Source organism: Colobus angolensis, unplaced genomic scaffold, assembly GCF_000951035.1.
Source record: "Colobus angolensis palliatus isolate OR3802 unplaced genomic scaffold, Cang.pa_1.0 Scaffold25, whole genome shotgun sequence".
In the NCBI taxonomy this organism is placed as follows: Eukaryota; Metazoa; Chordata; class Mammalia; order Primates; family Cercopithecidae; genus Colobus; species Colobus angolensis.
In genome coordinates this window covers 2,552,922-2,566,278 of record NW_012115710.1, presented here as the reverse complement: position 1 = coordinate 2,566,278, position 13,357 = coordinate 2,552,922, and the positions used below count along the sequence as shown (strand labels likewise).

Here is a 13,357-nt window from a genome sequence, read left to right as displayed (position 1 = left end):
GCTGACCAGTGGAGTGCAGGCCGGGGCGGGCCATGCGCAAAGCTGGGCTTTAATTCCAAGCGCCCACTCCCTCAGCCCCTGCGCTTCCAGCTTCTCAGATTTCTTCACCCATGAAATCAACAGCGATGCTGCAAACTTACGGCCAAGGGGTGCCCAATCAGTGGTTGCTTCACTGAGTGCTGGATGAGAGAAGAGACCTCAGAATCAGACAGGGATTAAATTCCATCCCTGCCCTGAGTACCTGAGCGACCTGAACGCAGTCCCAGTGAGGCTCCCTCACCTGGATGCCCCATGGAACCATCAAGTCAGCATGATTAGCACATGCGTCAGCTCAAATATTTAATTTTTTTTTTTGGTGACAACATTTAAACTCCTCTCTTTTAGCTGTTTTGTAATATTCAATACATTATTCTGTTATTTGGAACAACACGGATGAACCTAGAGGACATCATGTTGAGTGAAGTAAGTCAGGCACAGAGAGACGAATACTCTACGATCTCACTATATTTGGAACCTAAACTAGTCGACCTCAGAGAACTAGAGAAGAGAATGATGGGTACCAGAGGCCAGGGCGGGGAGTGTGGACTGAGTGGATGGAGAAGGGGAGAGTTTGGTCATCAGGCATGCATTTTCAGTTAGACAGGAGGAATAAGCTCTGATGTCCTGTTGCACAGCATGGAGGGCTGTTAATTCTACAGGAATCAGCCTGGGGCTTCTTTGCTGGAGGGGTTGTAAACCCTCAAACAGGCCCGAGTCTCTGCAGTTTCTCAGTTGGGCATCTTGATCTCGGAGTACTCACAGCCGGTGGCCTCCTCTTCCTGTGGGTCCTGAGGCCTCACTTTGTGGAAGCTGAGGAATGCATACTGGATCTCTTCTTCCTCTGGGGATGGGGCGGCCAGGGTGGGGGGAGCATCGTGTGGGGAGCTGTCATCTGCCGGGGATTCAATCAGGAGTCCCTGAATGCAGAGAGAGAAGGGAGTCAGAGCAGAGCAGTGGGGCCAGCATGCACCAGAGAGCATCCAGGAAGGAGGCCCAGGAGTTCCTTCCTCCATTCATCCCATGTGCACTTTGTTGAAATCTCTTTAATACATTTCTCTAATATTTAATACTCAATTATCACCTTATTTGGTGTTTACTAATCTCATTAACTTCCGACAACAACTCCATGGTAAGATATTATTATTGTATCCATTTTATAAATTTGAAAACTGAGGTAGAAATGGTTAAGTACCGTGTGCAAACTCCCTCTTACACCAGGACCCAATCCAGTCAGTTCCTTCTGACCCCCAAAGCCTAAAGTCCTGCTGAGGCCTCCTGTGTGTGAGTTCCTGCGCCGGGTGCTGGATGGACCATGCTGGACGTGGTAGGCGTGGGCTCTGACCTCCTACATCTCACTCTTTAACTGAAGGAGGTGGCAATAAATGACTGCCAAACAAATGAATATCTATATGTGAATTAAGATGGGCTGGAAGAGGGCAAGTGAGAGAGAATTACAGGGCCTTGATTCAGATGTGGCACCTGCCCTTGAGAAGCTCACAGTTTAGTGGTATGGGGAAGACAAGTCAGTAAAATAAATTATATCCTTCTTATAGGAAGAATAATAGCCCCTCCAAAATGTCCATGCCTTAATCCCCTGGAACCTATGGATCTGCTACCTTACATGGGAAAAGGGGCTTTACAGATGGAATTAGGTTAAGGATATTGAGATGGGGAGATTATCCTGGGTTACCTGTGTGGGCCCAGTGGAATCACAGGGGTCCTTACAAGTAGTGAAAGGAGGAGGGCATAGATAGATTGAAAGATGCCAGACTGCTTGCCTTGCAGACAGAGGGAGGGTCCTGAGCCAAGGAATGCAGGTGCCTCTAGAAGCTGGAAAAGGTGAGAAAGTGCATCCTCCCTTGGATCCTCCAGAAGGAACTGGCCCTGCCTGCCAATGCCTCGATTTTAGCCCAGTGACACCCATTTTGGCCTTGTGACCTTCAGAACTTTAAGTTAATCCATGTATGCTGTTTGAAGCCAGGAAATGTGTGGCAATTTGTCACAGAAGCCTTCTGGCTCCCTCTTGGCCATTCACATTGTACACCCAACCTATTGGCAATTCCCGTAAGTCTAACTTCAGAATTTACCCAGAAGACAGCCATGTCCACCACCGCTGCCATCCTGGTTCCAGCCAGCACCACTTCCTGCCTGGGATGTTCACCAGCCTCCCCTCTATCTTCTCTGCTCTGTCTTTCCTCTACCACACACAGTCTCTTCTGCACACAGCAGCCAGAGGGATGCCATGAAAATGAAAGGTGATCGTGGTCTTTTGCACAAAACTAATGCTCACGGTGCCCTGTGCAGCCAGACACGATCCACACACAGGCTCAACTTCTCCGAAGCCATTTCCTGTTCTCCACCCTGCATCACACAGACATCCTCGTGGATCCTCTCACCGGTCTCTCCTGTGCCTGAGCCTCACCCTGTTCTTCCCTCTGTCTGGAAGGCTCTTCAGTCTCACAGTCAGTGTCAGATCTGAGCCTCCTTCATCCCTGTGCTCAAACATCACTAACAGAAACACAAGTCATCCTACAGAATGGTGGAAAATATTTTCAAGCCATACATCACAAAAAGGTTTAATATCCAGAATACATATACTTAAAAAAACTCTTAGAACTCAACAACAGAGAAACCAGTAACACAATTTTAAAAACAGGCTTAAACTCTGATGGACTTTCTCTAAAGGTGATATACGAATCAAAAGAAGCATATGAAAATATCACTACTTACTAGAAAATGTAAATCAAAGCCATAATGAGATATCACCTTGCACCTATTAGGATGGCTACTGTCAAAAACAAACAAAAACCAAAAAGTAACAAGCCTTGGTGAAGATGTGGAGAAATGGGAACCCTTGTGTGACATTTGTGGGACTGTAAAATAGTGTAACCACTGTGGAAAACAGTATGGCAGCTCCTTAAGATATTAAAAAATGGAATAATCATGGAGTCCAGAAACCCTACTTATGGATATACACCCAAAAGAATTAAAAACAGGATATTGAAAAGATATTTGCACGCCCATGCTCACGGCAGCATTATTCACAATAACCAAGAGGTGGAAGCAACCGAAATGTGCATCAACAGATACATGGATAAACAAAATGCGGTAAATATACACACAATACAGTATTAATTACCCTTTAAAAAGAAGGAAACCTTGTCATACCTTACAATGTGAGTGAACCTTGAGGGTGTATGTTAAGTAAATCGTCCAGTCACAAGATGAGAGATACTGTATGATTTCACTTATGCGAGGTATCTAGAGTAGTCAAATTCATAGGAAAAGAAAGTAAAATTGGTGGTTTCCAGCAGCTGCAGGAGGATGAGGAGGATGGGAGGGAAAGGGCAGAGTTGCTGTTCAACAAATGTGGAGTTTCAGTTTTGCAAGATAAAAGAGTTCTAGAGATCTAGCACAACCATAAACTTAATAAAGTTTAAGGTGGCAAATTTTCTGTTACATGTTATTTTCCACCACAGATGGTTGGATGGATGGATGGATGGATGGACAGATGGATCGTTGGGTGGATGGACGGACGGACAGATGGATGAATGGATGGATGGATGGATGGATGGATGGATGGATGGATAGATGGATGCATGGATGGATAGATGGATGGATGGATGGATGGATGGATGGATGGATGGATGGATGGATGGATGGATGGATGGACGAACAGATGGACGGGTGGGTGGATGGATGGATGGATGGATGGATGAATAAACAAAAATAAACCCACAAGCCATCTCCTTGGCACTTCCTATTTCTTCTACCTTGCATTTTCCCTAAAGTATGTATCTATCTTTATATTTTATTCGTTTGTTGTTTTATTAGTTTTGATTGGTTGATTGGTTTGGCCATATCCCTCTGTATAGAATTAAACTTCAATGAGCCCAAGACTTTTAAATGTTTTCCACAGATGGGTCACTGGCACCTACAGTACTCTTCTCTTAGGAGGAAGTGCTCTCTAAGTTTTCCTGAATAAATGAAGGAATGAAGGGATGGATGTTACTCTGCTACTCGAAACTTTCCACAGGCTTCCAGTCACATTCGATACGATCAATAAATGATGAGTGTAATATTTATATCAGGGCATGAAGGATGAATAGGAATCAGGGAGTGGGGAGAAAAAAAGCATCTGAGGAGGAGGAACAGCCCATGCGAAGACGCAGAGGCGCAAATAACCTTGTTGGTGATGACACTGGAGTCCAGCATGGATGGAGCATGCAGCAGAGGCAGGAGTGGCTGGAGGCGGGGCTGGGATTGGGGCAAAGCCAGGAGGCCCTTACCCAGAGCACAAAATTAAAAGGGTGCCCCAAATCTCAGCAATGAAGATGAACACAATTTTAACACAATATTTAAAAAATCAAAATTAATATTAAAAAATCCATGGAAAGGCCGGGTGCAGTGCCTCATCCCTGTAGTCCCAGCACTTTGGGAGGCTGAGGTGGGCGGATCATCTGAGGTCGGGAGTTGGAGACCAGCCTGACCAACATGGAGAAACTCCATCTCTACTAAAAATACAAAATTAGCCAGGCATGGTGGCACATGTCTGTAATCCCAGCTACTCGAGAGGCTGAGGCAGAATTACTTGAACCCGGGAGGCAAAGGTGGTGGTGAGCTGAGATTGCACCATTGCACTTCAGCCTGGACAACAAGATCGAAACTCTGTCTCAAAAAATAAAAATAAAAATAAAAAATTCATGGAGAACAAAAATTTAAATAAACCCAGATTAGTGACAGTGCTCTGCTGAGCCAAGTGGAGCTTGAGGCAAAAGTTATTCAACATGCAGAGGAACCAGACAGTGATGGCTGCGGAATGGTCCCTCCAGGCAGGGAAGGGGAGGTAAGAGGCAGGGAGGTGAGGAGGTCCCAGACAGACATCCAGAGGCTTCAGCAGTGAGAGGGGTCAGGATGGGGTGGGGAGGGCCATGAAAGCTGTTCTTAGGAGGAAGAATGGACAGAACATGATTTTTCAGCTGTAGGGGAAGAAAGGAAGGACAGAGAGGAGGTAATCCCCTTCCATGCCTGGCCTGGGAGAAAGCCGGGGAGAAGGGCTGTTGTTCAACGCTCACTCACTTGAGAGGCTGGGCCCCTGACGGCGTTTGCATCCTCCATGCCTGTATCCCCCACGCCCGCTGCTGGCCTTCCTGATTTCTTCCTGCAGGACCTCACTCTGAGTGAAGAGACCAGAGAGCCTTTCAGTGTGGTCAGATCGGGGTGCAGTGGGCAGACCAACCCCTGCCCTGTATTTCCTACTGGGGAGTTGGAGGGGTAACTGAGGTGGGAGGGGTGGTCCCATTCCAGAGACCCCAGTGTCGAAAACAGAGTCTCTTTTCTCCTGGGCAGTGGGGTCTGAGGTTTGCCACAGACGTGGAGCCCCACAAACAAGGGTGCTGGTGAAATTCTCACCGTGCACGCATGACCTCATTCTGGTTCTTGCTTCAAGCTCTTGACCCATCCAGGTCCTTCCAGCTCTGGTTTCAGGGATTCTGTTCCTAGCCTGCCCACCCCCAAGGCTCTTCCTCCCTCCCCAGGGTCAGTGCTCACACAACAAAGATGACGCAGAAGGACAGGAAGACCAGGACTGTGGCTCCAGCTCCCCCGACCGCCTCCAGCGTCACTCCTGATACAGGCCTCATTTTGCCTGAGGATGGATTGGAGTTGTTTTGGCGTTTACCCTCCAAGAACTGGGCCTCTTCTCCTCCCACTGCCTGTGGGGCCCCAGATTTGGGTACCCCAGTCCCGCTTCCCGGATACAAAGAACAAGGACGGGAGGGGGTTTCTCCTGAGGTCACTGAGGCAAGACAGTGCTGGGTGCAGTCTGCCTTTATTTAAAATTTTGATTAGTGTTCACCATGGAGCTGTTTTGTAATAATTTTTAATTTTTGAAAAGATAATCATAGAGCCATATTATTTCTCTTGCTTGCTGAGTTGTTTTATTTTTGGTTCTTAAATTGTGTGCCCTAAATGAGTGCCTCACTTGCCTCACACTAGTCCGGGCACTGGAAAGCAAGGCCCTTGTCTCCCCAGACACACCCGTCCAGGCCCCAGCTCCTCCCCTCCAAGATCCACTCCTCCCCTCTCCCCACCCTGCACTCATTGCTTGGCAGGAAGAAGACAGTGATGCTGTGGGTGGCAGGGAAATTCCAGGTCTCCCAGCTGGACCCTGAGGGTGGGGCAGGTGTGTCCTTCTCCTCCAGCCCCTCCCCTACCCACCTGTGTACTCGTTTTGCAGGGAGAGGCTCAGGGGAATGTGCTGGGAGCCCAGAGGGTTCTGAGCTCGGCAGGTGAATTCCCCTTCATCCCTCACATGCACTCGAGGCAGCTCCAGCACTCCAGGATTCAAGGGCTGTGAGGGGCACAGGGTCAGGCTCCCTCGGGTCCAGCTCAGCCTGGCAGGGGGATTGCTGTCGACAGCACAGACGAGGCGCAGGGACTGGCCCTCCAGGACTGAGAGGTCTGAGCCATTCCTCAAGGTTGTGGATGCTGTCGAGAAAGAGGCAGAGGGTCAGAGACACAAAGTGATGGAGACAGGGAGGAAGGATACAGAAAGAGACTAGTGAATGGAGCAGACACCGATACGGGCTGAATTGTAGGGACATGGGCACGTTCACCACTCACTGCTGGGGATGTAAACTTGTCCGCCTTTAATTAGAACAGTTTCACTATATCTTTCAACATCAGAAAGAACATATGACTCTGCTGTATTTTGCTTTTAGGAATTTATCCCGTACACTTAGATATTCCTTGTGGGAGTAGATACAACATTATTCATTGCAGTGTTCGTGCTTTAGGATAAAATTAGTGCCATGATCTTCCATTAGAAGATGCCACAAAATCAGAGACCATTCAGACAGTGGAATCACACACCGCCCTAGAGGAGGGGGCGGACAGTCTCACTACTGACATCAGACCACCTCTGAGATCCTCCAGGTGCACAGACCAAGGCTCAGACCAGCCTGGACAGACCCTGGTCAATTCTGGGGACAGACTCTGCTGTGCATTATAAATTTTTGTCCATGTGACTATAGTATGTGTCCAAAAGAATGTAGCTCAGAACTATTGGTGGAAATAAAAGAACGAGGTAGGATGCATACTCAGGAACTGGAAGAAAAGGGACCTCAAAGCCTTGTGCTGCTGCTGTGTGAGTGTCCCTCTGCCCTTGCCACGAGACCAAAATAGGGGTGAGTGGAGTTCAAGGGGAGTGAGGGGGTGATGAGAAGGTACTCAGGTGGCCACGGGGCTGAGGATTGGGGATGGGGGGCTGGGGCTCACACACAAGGGGGTCTTAGGTCACCAGGGTGAGTTCAGGATGAGGAGGGACCTGGCTCTCCCCTGAGCTGAAGGCTCTGCTCCTCCAGCCCCAGGGAGGGAGCTCTGTCCTACCTGTGCCATCTCCTTGGAAGACAGTCACGGTCAAGTTCTGAGGAGGGTCTGGAACAGAAAGACACAGAGACCCCATCACTTTGAGGGCTGGGGACATGGGCCCTGTCTCTCCAGGAACCCCATAAATGGGGAAGGTGGAGCCAGCATCCTCCTGACCCCCAATTCCCAGCCCAGATTCCAGGACCCAGATCCTTGTGTCTGGGTCCCACATCCAGCTGGCCTCAGGGAATCCCAGTCAGGGACCCGGGCGTCCTGGCCCAGAACTCACAGGATACGTTGAGTCGGACAGTCCTGGTTGTGGTCACGCCAGCCCCAGGCAAGGTCACATGACAGGTGAGGCTGGTCCCGTGGTCCTCAGGCTTTGGGATGAGGCTGAGCATCGAGGAGTGGGTGATAGTGGGGTCCAGGGAGAACACAGAGGCCCCCATCCAGGTGATCATGGGGGCCGTCCCCTGCTCACAGGCCCAGGGCACAGAGCAGGTCAGGTTCCTGGGGTGGCCAGCCTCCAGGGTCCCCGGGATGGAGAAGGCGGGCATGTGAGTCAGGGCTGGTAATGAAAGGGAGACAGGAAAAATAAGGGTGTTGGGGTCTGAAGTGTGGCACTGAGGAGGCTCAGGCTCTGGTCTTACCTTTCCCCTGAGCCAGATGTGCTTCACCCCTAACTCCCTCCCGGGATGGGGATCCCGTCTCAGCCCTACCCTGCGGCCCCTAGACCTTCCACTCTGGCTGGTCCTGGAGCCTGAGACTTTCGTGTCACACGGACAGATGCATAGTTGTCATATATATAGTTCCATTTCCTGCTTCCTCTCTCCAGCCGGAAGTAGTAGTTCCCTGAATCCCCCTTCCTGTCATCTCTGATGCTCAGGGAGCAGTTGTTGGTCTGTGGGTCCCCAAGGAGGAGGAATCGGCCCTGGGTCTCCTCCTGCACTTTTCCACTTGAGATGTTTGTGGCCACTGGAATATCACATGGTATATGGGCCCTTTCCTTGAACCAGGATCTATAAACAGGGCTAGAGTCAGTCCAGTTGTAATGGGGGTAAAGGACACTGCAGGGCACAGAGACACACAGGTCCTCCTGCACCGTCACCGACTCTGGCACCTCCAGCCTGTATCTTGACAGTAGGGCCTGGGACGCTGTGGAGAAAGGAGGGTCAGCTCAGCCCAGTCCCCACTGTCCCTCTCTTCATTTGCCCATAGCAGCAGCAGCAGCATCTCTGAGACAGAGGCTTTCTGGGCTCCCTGTATGAGCAGAGAAGCGGGAGGGAGAAGAGGGGCAGGGCTATGAGACCCATCGGGAGCTGGAAAGGAGCAGGAGACCTCAGCCCTGCATGGAAGAGAAACTTCAGACCCACACGATATAGGACCTGGTTCCTTCTGCACAGAGTGAAAGAAACCCTAACGCTCAGAGACCCTAGAGACCCACCCAGGAAGGAGCCGAGACTGTGTCCCACCTCCTACCTCTGGGCTTCCCTGGAGCACCAGGGCCTGCACCAGACACATGGGTCCTGCCCTCCCGGCCTCTGGACCATCGTGGAGATCCCTTCTGTCTTTTGAGCATCTAAATGTGGATCTCCGAGGACCTCAGGGTATGAGAGATGGAGGGGCCCTGTGCTGAGTCCCCTCACCCAGGCTCAGGTGCCTCTGCTGCCCTTGGTATGCACCAGGAAATTGTCCCTCCCTGGCCTGGCCTGAGAGAGTCACAGGGTTGTGTAGACCTAAGGTTCTCAACTGGGGAGGACTTAATCCCCCAGGAGGTTTGACAATGTGTGGAGATCATTGTTATTGTCCCACTGCATAGGTGGGGCGGGTGCTTCTGGCATCTGGTGGGGAGAGGCCTGGGATGCTGCTAAATCCCTTCCATGTCCAGGATAGGCCCCGAAACTAGGAGTCATATGGCCCCACATGCCACAATGCCAGTGTCAGAGCAGGGTGAGGATGTCAGGCCTGTGGGTCAGGGCTGGTGAGGGGAGGGCTTGCAGGATCAGGAGGAGCATCCGAGGTGTGATCCTGGAGAAGCTCAGGCTCTGGTCCAGCCCTTCCCTGAGTTTATCACCCCCAGCTCCCTCCCAGGACATGTGTCCCATCCCAGCCATGCCCTAAAGCCCCCGTCACATTTGTCTTTGGCCTCTCATGGAGCCCGTGCCTTACCTGTCACACGCACAGAGAGGGGGTAATGCATATAATTCCATTTTGTATTTCCTGTCTCCACACGAAAGAAGTATGTCCCTGCATCACTCCTTCTGGCATCTCTGATGCTCAGGGTGCAATCCTTGGTCTGTGGGTCCCCAAGGAGGTGGAATCGGTCCCGAGTCTCTTCCTGCACTGCTCGAGCTGGGTTGTTTGTGGCCACTAGAGTGTTCTGGCTTACATGGTCCCTTGCCCGGAACCAGTAACCATGAACTGGATTGGAGTCATTCCAGCCATTTTGGGGGTAGGAAAAGGAGCAAAGCACGGAGACACACAGGCCCTCCTGCACCGTCACGAACTTCTGCATCGTCAGCGTGTAATCCTGTTCGTTAGCCCCCACTCTCCCACAAAGCAGGGGTGGCAGCAGTAGCAGTAGCAGTAGCATGTGTTGGGTTGGAGGTGCCAGGATCGCCGAGGTAAGTCTGTTCCTCAGGGTTCTTCTCTCATGAACTGAGAGCTCAAGATTTAGAGGAGGCCCCACAGGAAGCTGGGAGTGAGGTCAGAACAGTGACCTCCTCAGAGGAGGAACTTCACACACAGACACTGTCAGGGCCGGGTCAGCCCTGGGAGATCCACCATCCACTACCCCGTCCACTTCTGGGGACGCTGAGGCCATAGAGGGTGAAAGATTCACCCAAATTTCCACCCCATGCAGGACCCACAGCACCCACTGCCTCCCTCTCAATGCCCTTCCCTTTAGGTGATGTTTTTGACAAGGTGAAAATGAGTACCCTCTGACCAGATCTCTTAGTCAGTCTGAATGTCTGTGTAGGTCGGAGGTGAGACTATAGGATACAAGAGATGGAGGTGCAGGTGGGATAAGCAGGCAGCCTCTCCTCACTCCCTCAGCGGCTATGAGGTGGAGGGGGGCACCCCGTCTCTGTACAGTGAGTTCAACACAGCAGAGCTAGACGCTGTCCCCAAAGAGTTACTGTGTAGTGGGGAGACACTGACGTTCCTGGTGTCTGAGCTGTCCATGGCAGGAGCTTCAGTGGGGGTACCAGGCAGGGTGTGGTCGCACTCTCCCAGTCAGGGAAACAGTCTCAGGAGGACTGAGCAGAGAGACACGGGGTTGTGGAGGTGAGGATTCCGTGTGTTGATACACGTCAAGGACACAGACAAGAGCCTAGTTTGCAGGAGGCCTGGGAAACTGAGACTGTGACTGTGGTACAGTGGGGTCTGGAAGGGAGGAACGTCGGAAAGGAAGGAGCAGATTTCTAAAGGGGCAGACGTTCCTTTCTCCATCATGATTCTATGGGCAACAGATGGATTCCTTCACCACTGCTGTCTCACAAGTCCTCGTTACTCCAGAGCATGAGGGGTCTGCCAGCCCCCGGGGCTTTGTTCCTGCAGGCTCTGCTCCCAAGGGTTCATGTTTACAGGAGACATGAGGGAGCACACCAGCCCTGGCGTGTCCACTCTTAGTGGTGGGCAGGATTTCATGGGAGAAGAAATGGACCTGAATTCAACAGAATATTACTTGAAACTGTATGGTATGTGCTGGGAGGAAGGTGGGGAAAATCCTGCAAGGTGCTCCCTCCTTAGAACCATGTCAGCTTTTCTGAAACAACGTTTTTTGGGGGAAATGTAATACAAGTAAATAAAAGTGCCACCTAAAAAATGGCTCAGTGATTTTCACGAAATGAACACTGTTCAAGAAACAGAACTTCACAAAGTAATTGTCATGTCTCTCCCATGAGATGAAGAAAGAAATTGCATTCATTTATTCAGCCCTGTGTTTCCCCTTCCTATGGGCCACACCCACTCCCTCCTGAAGGAGCCGCAGACTCACTTTGATGCTAATGGTCTCCTTGCTTTTCTACGTATTTTATCATCTGAGTGCACTGCCTTGAATACTATGGCTTTGCATAGGTTTTTCTAAAGACTTTTTTTTTTTTCCACAGAAAATCACAATCTGTTTTATTTTACTTAGCTTCATGGATCTTCTCAACCCCATGTTGTTCCCTAATTGCCCATAACCTAGAGTAGATTTAGTCTGCTGTGATAATTGAAAAGGAAGTATGCAGGATTGGGGCATGCATAGCTGCTCCTCTCCCTGACACCACTAATTCCTGCATTCACAGCTAGTATCTCATCCTGCAGACCAATCTGCTCCCAGGCCCCCATCCTTGCCCCTGTCACTTTCTTCCTATAAGGGCAGTTGCAACATCTCAGTGAGAGGAAGGGCTGAATCATGACTCATCTCTTTCCCACGGTCCCCAGTTGGCAAAGAAAAGCAGAAAATGGGAAGGAAGGACATGAGGAAGCCACAGAGAATCTGTGCAAAGGAAGAACATATGAACCACACAGGACTCAGAGGAGTTGATGGGTCCTCTAGTCCCATTTCCACAATTTGGAGAGGAAGATATGAAGGTCCAGAGTGACAAGTTCTACGGCTGTATGTGTCTCCTCAAAATTTGTTTGTTGACATTGGAACCTCCATGTGATGATATTAGAAGGCATGGTGCTTGGGTAGGTGATTAGGATTCGTCTAATAGGATTAGAGCCTGATATGGTTTGGATCTGTGGCCCCACCAAATCTCATGTGGAATTGTAGCCCTCGATATTGAAGGTGGGGCATGGTGGGAGGTGGTTGGATCATGGGGGTGGATTTATCATGAATGGCTTAGCACCATCTTCTTCTTACAGTTCTTTTCATAGTGGGTGAGTTCTCACAAGATCTGGTTGTTGACCGTGTGCATCATCTCCCCATTTGTTCTATCCTGCCTGTCTGGTCATGTGACAAGCTGGCTCCCCCTTTGTTTATTGCCATGACTGTAAGTTTCTTGAGGACTCCCCAGAAGCCAAGCAGATGCCAATATCATGCTTGCTGTATGGCCTGTAGAACCATGAATGAATTAATCCTCTTTTCTTTATAAGTTACCCAGTCGCAGGTATTTCTTTATAGCAATGGGAGAATGAACTAATACAGAAAATTGGTACAGAGGAGTGGGGTTTTGTTTTAAAGACTTCTGAAAATTTGAAAGTAACTTTGGAACTGGGTGACAGGCAAAAGTTGAAAGAGTGTGGAGGGCTCAGAAAGACAGGAAGATGAAGGAAAGTTTGAAACTTCCTAGAGACTGGTTGAATGGTTATGAGTGAAATGTTGGTAGTGACACAGACAGCGAAGGCCAAGCTGAAGAGGTCTCAGATGGCAATGAGGAACTTATTGGAACCAGAGTAATCATCCCTTTTGCTATGCCTTAGCAAAGAAAGGCTGCATTGTGCTCCTCCCCTAGGAATCTGTGGAGCTTTGAGCATAAGAGTGATGATTTGGAGTATCTTGTGGAAGAAATATCTAAGGAGCAAAGCATTGAAGTCATGGCCTGGCTGCTTCTAATAGCATATGTTCATGTGTGAGCAAAGAAAGAAATCACCAAAAGCTGACCCTTATATTGAAAAGGGAATAGAATGTAACAGTTTGGAAATTTTGCAGCCTGGACATGTGGCATTAAAGAAAAGCCCATTTTCAGGGGAGGAATTCAAACAGCCTGCAGAAATTTGCATAAGTAAAAAGGAGCCAAGTGTTAATAGCTAAGACAATGGGGGAAAAGTCCTTGAAGCCATTTCAGAGATCTTCATGGTAATCCTTCCCATCACAGGTCTGGAGGCCTAGGAGGACAGAATGGTTTTGTGGATCAGGTACATGGCTCTGCTGCCATGTACAGCCCCAGGAAACTGCTCCCTGCATCCAACTGTGGCTCAAAGAAGCCCAGCTACAGCTTGGACTGCTGCTTCAGGG

At 49.8% G+C, this 13,357-nt stretch overlaps 1 protein-coding gene across 1 annotated transcript; it reads right to left on the bottom strand.

Annotated features, from left to right (window-relative positions):
- Positions 1 to 487: 487 nt before the first annotated feature.
- Positions 488 to 10,050, bottom strand: SIGLEC12 (sialic acid binding Ig-like lectin 12). Its single transcript, XM_011946235.1, has 8 exons — positions 9,577 to 10,050; positions 8,182 to 8,562; positions 7,697 to 7,978; positions 7,429 to 7,476; positions 6,259 to 6,528; positions 5,590 to 5,686; positions 5,119 to 5,215; positions 488 to 956 (listed from the first exon to the last, which is right to left on the bottom strand). Exons 1-8 carry the CDS (start codon positions 9,998 to 10,000, stop codon positions 768 to 770), a joined length of 1,788 nt encoding a protein of 595 aa, XP_011801625.1. The 5' UTR covers positions 10,001 to 10,050; the 3' UTR covers positions 488 to 767.
- Between the last annotated feature and the right edge of the window lie 3,307 nt (positions 10,051 to 13,357).

Bases quoted from the DNA above. Each gene is read 5' to 3' on its own strand.
- SIGLEC12 (XM_011946235.1), bottom strand. From the start codon at position 10,000: ATGCTACTGCTACTGCTACTGCTGCCACCCCTGCTTTGTGGGAGAGTG. The intron at 6,529-7,428 runs GTAGGACAGAGC...CTTTCTCGACAG, and splicing joins CTTCCAAGGAGATGGCACAG to CATCCACAACCTTGAGGAAT. The intron at 5,216-5,589 runs GTGAGCACTGAC...CTCTTCACTCAG, and splicing joins TTCTGCGTCATCTTTGTTGT to AGTGAGGTCCTGCAGGAAGA.